At 37.7% G+C, this 17023-nt stretch overlaps 1 protein-coding gene across 1 annotated transcript; it reads right to left on the reverse strand.

Annotated features, from left to right (window-relative positions):
* Positions 1-9798: 9798 nt before the first annotated feature.
* On the reverse strand, positions 9799-13994 carry calm2b (calmodulin 2b, (phosphorylase kinase, delta)). Its single transcript, XM_053511410.1, has 6 exons — positions 13888-13994; positions 12321-12351; positions 10997-11140; positions 10761-10867; positions 10538-10673; positions 9799-10443 (listed from the first exon to the last, which is right to left on the reverse strand). The coding sequence occupies exons 1-6, from the start codon at positions 13888-13890 to the stop codon at positions 10415-10417; spliced, it is 450 nt and encodes a 149-aa protein (XP_053367385.1). The 5' UTR covers positions 13891-13994; the 3' UTR covers positions 9799-10414.
* Positions 13995-17023: the final 3029 nt, after the last annotated feature.

The raw sequence follows: 17023 nt of genomic DNA on the forward strand, positions 1-17023 counted from the left end.
TTTCTTACACCAAATTACAGAGAATCGCAATCTAGCCAAGCTTTTACCAAATCACAACCAAACTGACAGAAAATGTCTGACCATCACAGTCTCCCAGACAACATTTGTTCAACTTCTACGTATACTTATTTATCCTATACAGGGTCGCAGGGGGCTAAGCTTGAAGAGCCAACACTGCCAGAATGTTAGTATTTCTTGCTTCCCTGTATGATATAATTCACACAACATGGAAACCCAAACAACAAAAGAGAAAAAGAATCTATGGTCCTCTTTCCTACTCTGCCATTCAGTAAAGCAATGTAAAGCAATATCTCTTAAAGATAGTGGTGATAATCATTTAATTTCTTTTGTAATTCTCGCCTTACTGCTGACCCCAGTATAGGATTTAGGATCTGCTAAAGAGTCATTCGCTGCTGCATTGCATTATTTCCAATAAAATAATCCAGTTAATGGATAAGCAGCTTCATGATTATTGCCAAGTTGGCGTTTCCTTAAACCTCAGAAAGGGGTTAGACTCCTCCCTTTTCAGCTAAACTCTGAAACTGACTCTGTTTATAAGGCCTAATTAAGTTGGCGGAACCAATGAGTTCACTTGTATTGTGGAAATATCCTGTAAGCATGGCATCAAATAAACACAACAGGCTTATTCACGTCCCATGGCTGACCCAGCATCACACTGGTGGCACTATTGGACACCAGCATTCTCTTTTTGTCTGCAGAGTGGTGGCCTATTCCATCTCATCAAAGTTTCAGGAGTCATTCAATAGAGCAGCACTATCTGTCCAGGGGAGCCAGTGTTGGCAGCGGAACTGGACACCACGGCTCCCAGGCCTGGCTCTATTACTGAGGCCCTGTCACAGCCATCTCATCTGGAGAGCCACTGGAAAAAAAAGCACAGGTGGTGTGCAGAGCCATGGATAATTCACATCCGACCCTTCTTTAATAGCTCTGCAAATGTCTGCACATCTGTACTTAATGTGATAATTTTGCCTTTTAAACCATTTCCAAAACATCAAGATTGCAACACACAGAACATGCACACAGTCCAAAATTTCATAATCTTGGTCATTATTTCTGGAGTCTACATTGATAGGATCTGCATCACTAATCGGAATTCATTAAAAATATTTGACTCAACTACAGATTCTTTTCTCAAGTTGTATATTAGTGGGGGGTTTGGGGGCATGAACTATTGTACTATTATCCTGTTCATTTGTCTGTTGATTTTCTTTTCAGTTGGTTTTCCAGCTTCAGTTGCCACGTGAAGGTCAAATGAACTCCCAAGTTATTTATAATAGTCGGATTTTTTTTTCGGCCTGTTTGCCAAGTCACTGTTTATTTGAATACAAATCCTGTCCTTTGGGGAGTTTTAGAAAAGGTTGAATTAAGGTCATAGTGATTTCAGGGGATTTAATTCTCGGTAGAGTTTGTGTGTGGTTAATGCGCTGGTCTCAGTGATGGAGTGTAACTTGTAGGCAATATGTTTCTTTTAATCATAGCCACGAGCTGATTCCAGACAACAGACACATCTGGATGGATCAGAGGATTACGGACATGACATGGACATGGATACTGGAGAGATCCCTGAACTTTTCCTCATGGCTTTCATGACTCCAGTATATTGTGGTAGCCTTAAATCTAAAAGAAGCACATTATTTTCTACAACAACATATTTTTTATTCTATTAGGATGCAGAGACTCGTTTATAACTGCAGTCGACATGGAGTGGTACAGGAAGTTGAGGAACCATCAGTATGGAGATCCACTCAGTGCAGATCCAGATTAAGCTGGTCTTTTTTGCACTTGACTGTTATTTGTGGTCCTCAGAAAAACAGTTAGTTTCAATATACTGTATACATGCAATGTGGATAAATGACAAGAAAAAAACATTTTTGCTAAACCTTCTTTTCAGGTTAAGTAAGCAAACTGAAAAGTAAATAACATCTAAAATATCTTTCATCATTAACATCCATATTCAAAGGTGTGTCAAAAAGTAAAAAGTCACAAACATTAGAAACATTAATTAATGTCGAGGTACAGTTTTAAATTATTTGCTCTTTTTTTTTTGGAGTGTATACGCACTTCATTACTTTCTCATTAATTGTTTTCCAGGATATTGTGTTGATGATGGGAGAGTCTGAAGACTCTTGCGTAAAGAATACACAAAGACATCTCAAAGATTCTTTATGGATTTTCTATTGATATGTTTAATGTCTGGTGGCCAATCAAGTTCTGAAAATGATGTATCATGCTCCCTAATCCACTCCTTTACAATTTTAAACAAGTTGAGCCTAAGGAATTCTGGGATCTTGGACACACACACACAGACACACACATTGCAGCAATGGACGTAAAGGTAATCTGCATAACGCTAGGCTCGAGTTGTGATCATTCACCCTGAATGAGATGCTAGTTCATTTCAGTGCACCACTCACATGCAAATTCACAACCATGAGAGTCCAGAGGAAACCCATTTGAACAGAGGGAGGGCTACATATAAAACAGAGCAACGCGTCCAGTAACAGAGACTGTATAAACTTGAGGGACACTTAGGTGTGGAGAATGTGACAAGAGCTTATCCTTTTTTTTTTCAAATTCTCGGAAAAATGTATGAAAAACTTGAAATATATAGATATGTATTTAAATATATAAATGAAAAATGAAAAAAAGGAAATAAAAAATTAAAGTTATGTATGTCTGTAAATTCTATGTTTGTGTAGTGAGTAAAAATTAGATATTTTCTTCATAAAAACAGTGAGTTAAAAAGTCATAGACAAGCTTTTCAAGTACAAGCTAACTAATATAATATAATATAATATAATATAATATAATATAATATAATATAATATAATATAATATATGACTAATATACAGTATATACTACTACTTCAGTGCAAGAATGAAGTACTCTGCTTTCCCATACTTCTGTTAAATTATTTTTTTTTCTAATACATTATATGGCTGAAAAGAAATTAGCACTAGTTTATAAACTACAGGGTGTCACAGAAGTCTCCATGCATAAGGGAAATTAATACTTTTAAGCAAAACATCCTTAAAAACTGTACATATTTAGTTTCTGCAAATTTTCATATTGTGTACCAGCAGACGATATGGCACAATGTCCTTAAGATTTAAAAGAACGCATTCAAAGTACACATACTGTACATGCACTACACTAGCTGTGTTAACACGAGTTCATGATGAGTGGGAGTGATGACTCTGTGTGTTTACAAAGAAATGACAATTATGTAGAGGATGTTTTGTGAATAAAGTATGCTTCGCTTTTAATTTCCCCTATGTACGGTGACAAATGTGTGGACATTTGTGGTATCAAACAGTAAAATGTGCTATTTTATTAAACATGCATACAGAGCACAGCACTAGCTCCTTGATGAACTCTACAGAATTCCCATTGGTCCTATCTGTCTCTAAATTGGAATGTGCTTTAAGTTTTTCCCATGGTTATCACCATTTATAAACCCCCAAATAGTTCAAACAGTGGGACATGTCTTGGGCCCCTTATGTCCTGTTTCATGCCCCTGAATCTAGTTGTCCTCAAAATATTAGTAACTTAAACTAAGTTAAGTACAGCATAATTGTTTATCTAGTATGGCCAGGATAGAGCATCATGCATTTGAGTCCACAACTGCTTTCCAAAGGGTAATCCAAAAAACATGGTACTGTAAGTATCTTCTTCTATTTAAATCGTTGAAATGGAATGATCTCTGATAAGAAGAAGGATACTTGAAATGCTGTGAAATGTCTGAAGAGGACATTGTTGATCATTGTGTCTTACTGCCGTAGCCGGTCAATTAAAGATGATGCAGCTATTAAGGAGAGGAGGTGGAGTAGCTGCTCCACCAAGCAGCTGGAGAATGACTGTAAATGGATTAAAGTCAGCATTATTACATTAAGATGGGTACACCATGCCAAAGAAACGTTTCAACACAAAATCAAATCTTTATCCCATGTATTTAAACGGACATTTACTGACTTTCACAAACATTACATTTTCTTTTATGTCCCAAACAGGCTTTTTGTGCTGATACTGTACATGGGACATTATAACCATTATAATCCGATTATTTAGCATGATTTTTTTTCCTTAACATGTTTTATGTTTTCCATTGCAATATAATTTATGACCTCCAAACATTAGTCCAATTTGTTTCATGCTGTGGACAATAACAGCCTTTTTTCCCCAAGGCACTTGAACGTATAGAACGTCTAAAAATTGATCTTGAAAAGTGCAAGAAACTTGTCAGCCAATTATAGTATATCTATATTTAGTCAGACCATAGACATAAGCGGTGGCGAAAGCTATTAAGACAACATATGCCATGTGTTAGTTCTCCCTGTGCACAAAATGAATGATTTCACTAATTAGTTCGAGCCTGAAGAGTTGCGCTAATTAACTAAAACCGGTTATGTGACAATGGTATTCAGCTTCTGGGGCCATGGCCTGGGTCATCTCCTGATCTAAATCCAAGAAAAAAAACGTTGGACAAAGGTGAAAAAGGCAGAAGCAAAAAAAAAATGTTTTGTGTACATAATGTTCAGGCAGCAATCAAGCAGGCATGAAATGAGCAAGTGACACCAGAGTACTGCAGGTTCCTTTATGACTGATCCAGCAGGATTTTGATGAATAAAGCACTTTATACTAAATATTGATTGTTGTATAGCAATTCCATTGCATAAAATAACAAGTCATTCATATTATCATAATGGTCATTATTAAAAAAATGACAATGTCATTAAAACACAGAATACTATTGGCCACCACTGTGTAGTGAGAAAGCAATGTGTACCTTTTTTACATGCAGTGTTTCTGCCATTAACATGCAGAGAGATGTCACCTCTGTGTCAAAATATCAAAGAGGTGGATGATACTGATATAAGCACACGTGTGTGGGTGCATCAAAAAAACCCAAATGTCTTAACTCCACTCATCAGTGACCACGAACTGAGCTGTAGTATGATTTTAAAAATTACCCAAGTAGCTTAGAATAAATACAATAATAAATAAAATACCCCTCCAGAAAAATGTGAATAGGTAGGGAGGAATGTGAATCTTGTAATATTATCAAAAATACTGTATGAATACAAATGATGAATTAAAGTAGGCCTATAACACTGTATTAGGCATCTTGTATTCTTCTGACCTTTATTCTCTGATAAAACATTTCAATCTTGATAGTCTCTTCCAGGATGTTTCCAACCCCTATTGTAGGGCACAAGAGCTCACTCAATGGACTGATGACAAAGAAAGTGATGCAAATCAATAGGTCATGGCCTATCAAAGTCACAAGATCTCAAGCCAGTTGAACCGTTACGGAAGATTTCGGACTCCAGTACCATCATCCAAATGCCACCTGTGGAATTGTCTTCTGGGAGAATGGTGTTCAGTAAAGGTGCAGTAAAGCTGCTCATAGTGAGCCAACTACCTTCTTAGACACTTAATATTGTTTTTCATTTTCAGTTTATAACCTTCCCGTAGATTCGGAGGATCTTTCATTAATTACAGCATTAAAAAAAAATAAATTCTGAGGCTTGCGCTATGTTATGTGTTTTAGTTTCTCTTTTATACCGTATATTTATCTTGCATTTATTGCTACTGAAATTGAGGTATGTATTATAACGAAACTGAGTGGTAAAAATATACTCTTGTGTGGTTAACCATACGGTATTTGAAGCTGACTTTTTTGGGGCAGTGATGTATGTAAGAGCATATACAGACGGTAACAGAAAAAAAAAATGGCTACTTGTCTACAAAAACCACAGTACATATATGTACTACCCACACTCTCTATTCTTGTGGTTTAGTTTACATTTGTTCTGCACTCAGTCGTCCTGAGAGTTAGGCACATATAATCCCAGCCTCAAACATTTCCATTCCTGAAAAGAGTTTTTTTTTTTTTTTGTGCGATAGAAAACGCTCTCCTTCTGTTTTCAGATCCCTGTGGGTAAAATTCTTGCGATGTCACTTCACAAACCCCCACCTTTTCACACAGTCTTTCGTTCTCTGTTTCACACTCTCCCCATTTCCTGTACCAACTGCACACTCAGCTCAGTACATAGATCTCATGTTTGAAAAACTCTCATGAGTGCTGCCTCCAGGAGCTGAACTTTTGTGATATTCTAATTGCTTTCCACTATTTTCAGCAGCCCTTCCCCCTCACCAGCATGTCCCAGAGCCTTGCAGGCATGCAGGCAGAAATAGCGCACATTGCTTCTATCTATCTATCCGTGCCTTTCTAGAAAGACAAAAGAGCCATCAGTAAGAAAGCAGATTACGCAGCTCTCTGACCCAACCACGTCCCACGCTAGGCCACCCACAGCCAGACACCTAATAAGGTTGATGGGAAGGATTTCTTCTATTAGGCTTTGCTGTCTATTTTTGAAGAAAATTAAAATAAAAATGAAAGAATGGAATTTTTTTATATATAGTATGATGGATATTGGAAGTAGGTTGTTACTTCAGTAATGTCTATAAATTCTTTTTCACGCAACCTCATCTTATAAAATTATGTAAGGATTTAAAAAAAAAAAAGTAAATGGATTAAATACAAATGAAGCAAGCAAAGGACCAAATGTTAACACATAATATTCACACCATTTCATAGGAACTAAATCATGTGAATCCCTTACTGTAAATTCTTATTATATGTGCTTCTGGTGAGGAACCTGTAGCATTTCATTAAACATCATGCACAGGTGGTACATGGTGAGTATGGTGCAGTTTGTGTTAATTTCATCACATGCTGTTAAGCCTTCCCAGCAAAGCCTTTTTTTGTGATCAGCCAAGCAGTATAATTAATTTTTTTTTTAACAGTAACTATTGCTTTATTGCCACATGTTCACTTAGATATGACCCTGACATGTCCAAAGATAAGCCTAAAAAACAGCAGGCCATTAATCAACAGTAAAAAAACGTATTTTTTACATTTATCTATTTGGCAGTCAAAGCGCCTCGCACCCATGCAGACCTAAAGCTGTGGGTCTGAATCCCAGACTGTTGAAGAAAGATATTTTAAACAAAGCTATTTAACCTCAACCAAACTTAGACTTTATCACGTATGTAGTCTGTGGTTCAGTAGAACAGGAAGCTAGAGGATCACCTAACCTGTCAATAGTTTTACCTGTTGTAAAATACTTAAAACGTACTGTTGAATACACTGGCTTGACAGAACAAATAAAAATGATGCTCCAAAAGGGTTAAGTTATCGACCCAAATTGGGTAATGAACTAATAAGAAGGTAAAAAAAAAATAAATCCTAGAATTGATTTAACAACTGTCTGATTAACATTAACATCTAATTAAAATCTAAAAAGATGGTGGTAAAACAGCAACATCATGGAAAAAATGAGGCTGAAAAAACATGGAGATTTTTTTTTTAATAATAAAAAAACCTAGAAAGCACAGTTGTGTTTAATAGTGAAAGTAAGAGGAATCCACAATGCAAATTAAACTCACAGGATTGGGACTTGACAGCTGTGTCGTTATAAGAAAACCACTTGTTGGTAAGATTAATCAGAATAAAATGCTTCAATTTGCTAGGAGCATAAAGATTGGACTTTGGGGCAATAGCAAAATGTCATGTGTCATTGTGTCATGTCTGATAAGTCCAGATTGACTCTATTCCAGAGCGATGGGTGTGTCAGGGTCAAAAGGGAAGCACATGAAGCGATGCACCCATCATGCATAGTGGCCACTGTACAAGCATCTGGAGGCAGTGTTATGATTTAGGATTATTTCAGTTGGTCAGGTCTGGACTCAGCAACATTATGTGGCATTAAAATTAAGTCAGTTGATGACCTGAATGAATAAACGGTTTCTTACCTGATGGCATGGGCATATTCCAGGACTTAAGTTGTCCAAGAGTGTTTCTAAGCGGATGAAGAATGACTTTCACACCCTAACTGGTCACCACATTGCACTCGGTAATCAAAGCCAAAGGCCACTAAATTAAATCTTAGAGGAAAACTTTTTGGCTTTTTAGGTTCTTTTTTTTTTGGCCAGACAGTGTAACTGAAATAGTTCCCTAGTGGAACAAGTTGCTGAGAGCCAGGAAGATACCAAAAACAATGAAGTGCTTTAAGTCAAACTTTTCCAACAGGAAAAGACCCACCTGACCCACCATTAATTGTCATTGTCAAGTTTACGAACCCTGACCTTTATTCAGGTAAAAGGAGAACTGTTTTTACTTTTAAAGATGAGGCTATCTTTGGTACCAACAACCAGACAGTACACTGAGCATGGACTGCTCCTTCTAGCCATCACCAAGCAACATAGTAAAGGATTACAGCCATAACTGGGCACAAAGACCTAATACACACCCTCATTCGTTTATCAAAGCGAGAGGAGTAGCTGGGGGCTCGGGAAAGTGTGCATACACATAGATCCATCAGCAGCATGTGATAATGGCTCAACTGATTACTAAACCATGTGCAGAGATGGTGGACAGCCAGGGCCAGGGAGAAAGATGATCTTATTAAGTGACAGTGTGGCAGAAGGGGGGGGCCATGTGTAAGCCAACTGACACATTCCAGGAAAGGCACGCATTGTGTCCTAGCTGAGCAACACATAATGAGTATCCCTTGGAAATAAACGGCCAGGATATCTATCGAGAACTCCGACATGAGGATGCTTTCCATTATGAGGAAAATTGATGAGTGATGCAAGTCATCTCTACTAAATCAATATGGTACAGCCTTTTAAGTGTTCTCTCTAACAGTGTAAAAGCCTGCCTACAACATTTTAGCTCTCATCTTGTTTTAGCATCATTCGCGTTAGCAAGGCAAATCTTTCCTTTGTTTTGTCAAAGATTAACAATAATTTTTTTTTTTTTTTTTTTTTTAAGTGGGACATAGCTCTTCTCCAAGAGGTCATTACTGAAACTGCTACTAGCTTTCCATTTGTTCTCCACATGTGGATGTAAATACTGCTTAGGGATTTAACAGATTTTAATGGAGGTCAGTAATGTTCCAGGAACCTGATCACTAGCTACAGTTATTGATAGCGAGACTTCCAATACTTCCAAACAGAGGTCCACAATGACACTTTCAGATGATCTTTCACTTGAAAGAAAATACAGTATGTGAAGCAAACATTGGACTGAAATGCATGGCTGCTAGAAAACTTGATAAATATACCCAAGTGCCTGATGAACACCTTATAGAAATGAAAAGTATGGATCCGTCTCAATACAGTAAATTGGTCACACCGGATTAAACATCATAATACAATTCAAATCCATTTAATTTGTTAACAACCCTTGTGGATTATTCCACATCTCCTATACTCGATTACTCCAAAAGGCCTTGTCAGCCAGCACCATCTGTGCACATTAACTAAGACACTCAGGCAATGTGTTTGCCTTTCAGCCTCCAACCTTTTGTACATCCAACATAGTGAACTGTGCTTGCTTTTCAACAGCCCCTTTTAAGGAAATAGTAGCACGCCGATAGACATCAAGCTAAGCTGTACGCTAGTGTTGCTGAGAAAATATCCACATGAAGACAGAGCATGCATGCAGTGGATGGAAACATTTAGAATGAAAAAGATATGCTCCTTGAAATAGCTTAAAATTTAAACAATACCAGAAGTAGCTCTAGTGTATCCAATGTTCTTAAAAAAGAAGAGGGTTTGTGTCAAATTGTATACACAAGCACAAAAACATTTGCACAGTTCTACCTTATTTTATCCTGAAGTGTATTTTTAGTGTTTTAAAAAACTTTAATTAAATTGCATCTGAACTGATGACTCAACTGAAAAGAAAACACCTTTTATCAAAGGCATTTGGGATTAATTGTTAATTTTATTGGAAAACAAATATACAACTTGGAATGGATTTTTTGAGGCATGGCTGCGCCATAAGCAGTTAACAAAGAAAAAAAATGACTAATTATAAAGCATAGTAATAACGAGAGAACAGAAATACACAAAAAAGGGGGTGGGTGGGGGTTAAAAGTGCCTCCTGACAAACCCGTTAGTATTTAATTCACTGATGTTGCAATAGTGCAGTGTTGCAATTTTCTTTCACTTTTATATTTTTATATTTAGAGTCCGTTGTCCATGCAGAGCATTTCCTCAAAAAAAAAAAAAAAAAAAAAAGGAGAGAATTGGAGCCATTTGAACTCCACTCATGAGGTGACAGGCAAGCAGTCACAGCAAAAAGCACAAATTCAAGATAGTGCCAGCCAAACTGTCTGCCTATACCCATCACCTGTTCCTGTGACAGCCCACTAGGTCAAAATGTTAACATTACCAAGAGCAGAAAGGGGCAAAACAAAAACAAATTTACACATGCAGTTCCTTTGGACAGCAGAAGATGGGGAAATTAAAACAAAACATTTTACATAGATTAAAAAGAAAAGGCAAATAGTTTTATACAAGAAATTCTGTACAAGGATTTCACTTCGCTGTCATCATTTGTACAAATTCTGTGGAAAGAAAAAAGAAGGGGGTGGGGGTTTACTACAGAGTCATTCTTTACAGACTTCAATGCTTTTCCAAAACATGAACTGGCACTCATACCTTCGTAATTGACCTGGCCATCACCATCAATATCTGCTTCTCTGATCATTTCATCGACTTCCTCGTCTGTTAACTTCTCCCCCAAGTTTGTCATGACATGACGCAGCTCAGCAGCACTGATGTATCCATTTCCGTCCTAAAAACATAAAGCCAATTAAGCAATAGCACAGAAACAAACTGCACCCATAACATATAATTCTCACAAACCCAGCACATTGCATACCTTGTCAAATACTCTGAAAGCTTCCCTGATTTCCTCCTCACTGTCTGTATCTTTCATCTTCCTTGCCATCATGGTCAAAAACTCTGGAAAGTCTATTGTTCCATTACCTGAGCAAGTCACAGCAGGGAAACACAGTAAATTGCACAGGGTCATACACATATCAATTCATTATGGGTAAAGATATGAAACATCCCAGTGTTAACCAGATTAACCAAAATAGTTCCATATGTGCTCACCATCTGCATCCACTTCATTTATCATATCCTGAAGTTCAGCTTCTGTTGGGTTCTGCCCAAGAGATCGCATCACTGTCCCAAGCTCTTTAGTGGTAATGGTGCCATCCCCATCTTTGTCAAATAGTGAGAAGGCCTCTTTGAATTCTGTCAGGAGACAAGTATGGAGTCAGTTCACATATGATCTTATCCTCAACCAGACATCATTCCTTGTTCATTTCTACATGAATAACCAAAGCATGTTTTAGTTGGTCTGCCTTTATTGTAGACAAAACTCTGCATCAATTCTGTTTATTACTTGTAACCATGACTTGAGTTTGCACTTTCATTGCCATGCCACATTAGTGTTGAGTAGGTACAATTGACACTACCTTTTCTTAGCTCACAGCTCTCATCCTCCCAACTGCAGCTTATTGTTAAGAAAAGGTCTACAACTAAATCACTGCAGATAAAGAGCCTTTTCCACAGACACAAAAAAACTGAAAAGTCACCATGTTGGCAATCTCATCAATTCCAATCTTTTCAGACAGTTGTATTTATGACTGTTACCAAGAGACACAGGGACCAACAATGCTTTGACTGAAATGTCTGGAGGAGGAGGGAGATGTAGTAGACGCACAAACAAACTACAGCCATGGCAACGCTGGCCCACGCCAACAAGTCTAAGGCCAGGCTAATGACACTGCCTTCTGGATGAGGTTGGCAAGATCAGAAAAGGGTGACAAGTCACCCAAGGGGAATTTCTTTACATGCCTTTGGGAAATGATGGTCCAGGATCAGCTCTCAGTTGGGCATTGAGATATGTAACGTAAGCGAGTGCAGAAGCAGCTCAGGGAAAGGGGTGTGAGTACAGGAGCATCCATAATAAGACAGGGAGCTTTAGGAGATGACAAAATTGGAGTAACTCAAGTGACTATTTACACACACACAACCACATGAAGCATAACTGAAACCAGAACTTATCAGTTAGATTATGATTTAACCTACTGGCCTGCAGACGAATGTTAAGCAAATGTAGTGAATTAAGTACTTGTTCCCACATATTTCCATACGCCTACAGACATGTCTTTAATGGCCCTTATGAGGAAGTGATCTCACTTCAGTTGGCCAGCCCACAAATACACTTAGTTAGCCAACACAAGCTTGTCTACAAACCCACCTTAAAAGGCAACAAGAGGGATGGTAATTTAACAGCACATGAGTTGTTGGCAGGACTGCAAGAGACCATGCAACAAGGAATGTGCGAAGACTAAAAAAAAAATTAAATAAACTGGGCACAAAAAAATAAATAACAATTAAAAATAAAAATGCATGTTTATGATCTTACCAGCAATCTGCTCTTCTGTCAGTTGATCAGCCTGCAAATAAAATAAACACAATTAAGGGAAGTATTTCGAGTTTTGCTTAGACGATGTGCGTTACAGGACACACATACTTTGAAACACACCTCTGCAGATTGCACGTGTTTATCCGTTCAGTAAAGCCTACACTCACTCCTCTCTCAATCCCACATTGACTCCCAAGAGGTTAAAGAGGGTGTGAAAATTCCTGTTAATGCAGGCTTGCTGACAGAGGAAACTAAATCACTTCGCAGGTCGAAGCATCACTGGGCCTTCCCTTATAAGCAAAGCTACGCCAGCCGGGATGAGATAACATCTTCCACCCTGTGCAGAGACTAGCTTTAACTATGCAGGTGGCTGGGTGTGCCTTTTTACTTGAAAAATGCAGTTGGCTGTTAACGTAATGTTAAACATCCAGCTCAACTCTGACCGCGAACACACCTTAGGAGACAATCCACAGTGAGGACATTTGAGAAGCTTTTAATCGCGTGTATGGACCGGCTCTGACAATGAATTAACAATGTTCAGGCGTGGCCAGTGTAAATTACAGGGTTATTACCATTCATTTGTAAAGGAAAGCAAATACACAGGAGGGAAGAGAGTCAAAAAATTAAGGATTTGCAGAAATTATTCAGACTTTTTGTTCTTTTAGTCAAAGTTACATTTGTTTTGCATTTTTTTTTAAATAATGCACAAAAAAATTTAATCATGACATCACACCTTTTAAAAAATAGTTTTCTTTAGGGTGTTTATCCTACTTGGGCATTTTGTCAATTTGTCTAAGACAGATTATTAGCTGAATGATCAGAGCTAAAAAAAAAAAAAAATAAATTCTTTGTCCTGTCCAAATAAGTTGCACACGTGTCTTAATCATAATAATACACTTATCCTTAACTAGTACTACAGCAAGCATTAAAGTTTGCTGTAATATTAAATACTATAAGTGACTGCAGATGAGCTGTAAGTGAGACTGGAAACATTTACCCAAAACAGAATGAAAATAAAAAGCATTCACGGCGCATCGCTGGCGCTTTTTTTTTTTTTAATCCAACGTTAACGAGAAGGCGGGAAGGTCGCTAACAGACTATAACCGCTCAGATAGTGTCTCACTGGTTACACGTAACATAACATAAATTCAACCTCTAAATAATATAAAGTCGCATTTGTAACTGCAAATACTGACCTAGGCGGGGTGAATAAAAAAGATAAACCCAACAGGTAACGTTTCTAAACCAGTATCGCACCCTAGCTAACTCGGCTAGCAACCAGGCTAGCTACTTAAACTATCCAAATGCTGTAACAAAGCGAAACTTGACCTAAGCGCGAATATTACCGGGTGTAAAATATCTATGTTATGTATTCATAAGTGACTGTGTGTTAATACCGCTTATTACTCCTCCCATAAGCCGCATTAACAGTAAGTATGATGTAACGTTATTACAACTAACGCCGTCTTTTCATTTCCGATTCAAAAAACAAATGATTTAAACATGCATCCTTTATAAGTCACAAATGCACACGGGAAGCTAGTTAACCTAATTAAGACGTACTCACCATTTTGCTAGGTTTGCTCGCGTCCTGTCCTGTAAGAACACCTCTGAAATGGTGAACAGTAAACTCGGCACAGCGCAGACCCGCCTTGACGGTTGTACATAAAACGCCTCCCCTGTCCGTGTGTCCCTCCGCCGGCTTATCTGCATTCTGGCAGCGAGCCTGTCACAATTAATGAAATAAAACACTCCTAATATAAGTGTGAAATAAAATCTTTATTATAAATATATACTTCAGCATGGAGAAAAGTTCATATTTTGTTATACAAACTAAACTATACGTTTAAACACACACGGACTATCTGGTTGCGGATGATTATTTCTTGTGATGCGGTCGTGCGGAAGTTTCTGATTGGCTCGTTTGTACCTGCAATGCGTCACTCCTTCGGTCACACACAGCAGCGTTTAACCAGTCATAAATGTCAGCTCAAACCGGTGCACCCAAATCACCTGAACCCATCCAGACGCTTGTCTGAATAGGTTGCCTCATAAGGAGAAATAGGTTTTGGTGTTTAACTGCAGTGACATTTAAGTGGTTTATAATTTGAGTCTAACTTTCAGCGTGCTCTGAAAGTCAGCATGTATATTTGTGTACTGTCTGCAGATAATATGTACAGTATCATTAAATACAGTATGTGTATACCTGTGAGAGGCGCCACAGTGGCGTAGTGGTTAGGACTCTGGCCTTGCACCTCTAGGGGTCGGGTTCGATTCCTGTCTTGGGGTCTGTGTGCATGGTGTTTGCATGTTCTCCCCGTGCTTGGTGGGTTTCATCCAGTTTCCTCTTACAGTTCAAAGACATGCAGAATAGGCTAATTGGCATTCCTAAATTGCCCGAATTTTGAATGTGTTTGAATGTACGTGTGAATGTTGACCAGATGCCCTGCCATTGTCGCAAAAATTAGAATACATACAATGGTCACCATTGGCCTCCATGGTCTCTAGTTGAACTACAGAGGTTCCTAGATGAATGGATGGATGGATTATATCTGTCAGAGTAACTAACAGCCAGAACCAAATTCTGTGTGTGTGTGTGTGTGTGTGTGTGTGCATACTTGGCCAATAAACCTGATTCTAATTCTGTATAGTGTGAATCATTATCCTTGTAGACCAGCCCAGACTGATCAGTCACTGTAATGAAAACGGTATCACTTCTTGCTTTAAACACACCTAGCACTAATAATTAACACACATGATAGCAGATATACAGTGAGAGATTTTTTTATATCTAAGTCAGATTTGCCCACATTTAACTGGCCCAGATCATCCATGGCTTAGTTAAATTCTAGGTTAGATCATTTAGGTATAACTGTATAACATTAAAAGAATATAAATAAGGCCTACTTAAAATAGTTGAGGCTCATTTTCTGTTTAATGGCTACAGTTCATGCTGTTTCACTGTGGTTCATTCATGGTGGCATCAGAAACAGGTAATGACCTAAACCTGAGGGTTCATGTTTATGGGGTATTTGTGTTTTTTTTTTACAACCCCCCACTGCTTGGCATCTCCATAAAACTCACTGTATGAGAATTTAGCTTTGAGTCATAGCATTCAACCCAAAACTGAACAGACTGGCTTGGGCAGGTTTCCCTTTCAGAGCTTGTAAAGATTATTTGGAATTAGTGAATCACTCTGAATGTGTGTCCACAACACAAACACAGTCTTCTTGTTTCCTTTAAGGTGTGTAAGAGTTTCCATTTGTAAATTAAATTTTCTGTTGAGATTTTTAAAAAGTTGAAATGCTGTAATCCTGTTTTCTGTCATGCTTTTACTTTGTCATCTACAATGTCAAATTTTCTTTAGCTAAACTTAAAAATCATAAGCGGTACTGAAAGGTATTTCAGAGTACTAGGACAATGCCTGGAAAGCTATAAAGAGGATTCGGAGAAGATAATATAAAACATAATTATATTTCAAACACAGTCCATGTTTTCAGTTAGTTAAAATGTGTAATAAATAACATACAATAATACTGTGGGTTAAAATGCCCAGCAGCAGCACCAACAAAAAGGTATTAGATATCTAAGCCAGCAAATCCATTGCAGTATGACTGTTATTGTGCGCTAATAAAATGCAAAGAGGAATGGGCCTGTTAATATCACTCAGCTAATAATAGTTCATAAATGTGGGCCAGTATCCAAGACAGGGGATAGGTCTAGTCTTAAACAAAAAAGGCCTTCTAAATAAAAATTCCTTCGAACAGTGTAACTCACTAAGAATGTTGTTTAGGAAACAAGTCAACAGTCACACCATGGGGGAAAAACCACAATAGTCCCTTGTTGGCATTTCTTTTTAAATTATAATGATTTTGTAATTTTCTGCAGAAAAATGATATGCTTAAGAAGATGCTGAAATCGCTTGCGGATGTGATTACCATTGTATGCTACAAGTTAATATGATTATAGGACATGTAAATCGGTATGATGGCTTTCATATAGTCATGCTTTTTTTTTTACACTAAAACTGAATAACTAAATGATCACCAGATACCCATGTTGACATAATACTGTGGATGGTATCTTATATCATTCATTAAATGCCTGACGCCTGCAACATTCAGTTTCATATTTACAAGGTCTGTATTTTTTCACTTAGTTCTGAAACAACAATCTAGAAATCTGAGATGAAATGATATTGCCTAGAGTTGGTCAAAAAATCAAGGTAACAAGATCCTGTACTCTGCTGTCAATAGGTAATTGAGAACATCACAAGTCATATGAGACTGGGATAAGCGATAATCACAAGTCTAAAGAGCCTCGGACCACTCAGATGTTTACCTGTAGTGAGAGCCATGAAACTGAAGACCTATTCATTCGTAATGCACATTGAGGCCTTCAAATGCACTGCAACACTGGGATCACATTTCCCACTTTGTGTGTGCAAAACACATGCATTTATATTATGCACCTGTGTATGCCCACACATGTGTAAAAATAACTTTCTCAGGTGTTCCCCTTGTTGAATCGCTTGTTTCTTATTCAGTCTGTTTCTGTCACTCACTGTATTGATTAATATATTGAATAAATAAACAACACAGAAGGAGTGTGTGCTTGCTAGAATTGAAATGCGTCAGCAGATAAATTGTAGAATGTTAAACTGCCAGGACCTGTTAAAAAAAACATTTTCCCCACATGGTTTA

Source organism: Clarias gariepinus, chromosome 14, assembly GCF_024256425.1.
Source record: "Clarias gariepinus isolate MV-2021 ecotype Netherlands chromosome 14, CGAR_prim_01v2, whole genome shotgun sequence".
Taxonomy (NCBI): Eukaryota; Metazoa; Chordata; class Actinopteri; order Siluriformes; family Clariidae; genus Clarias; species Clarias gariepinus.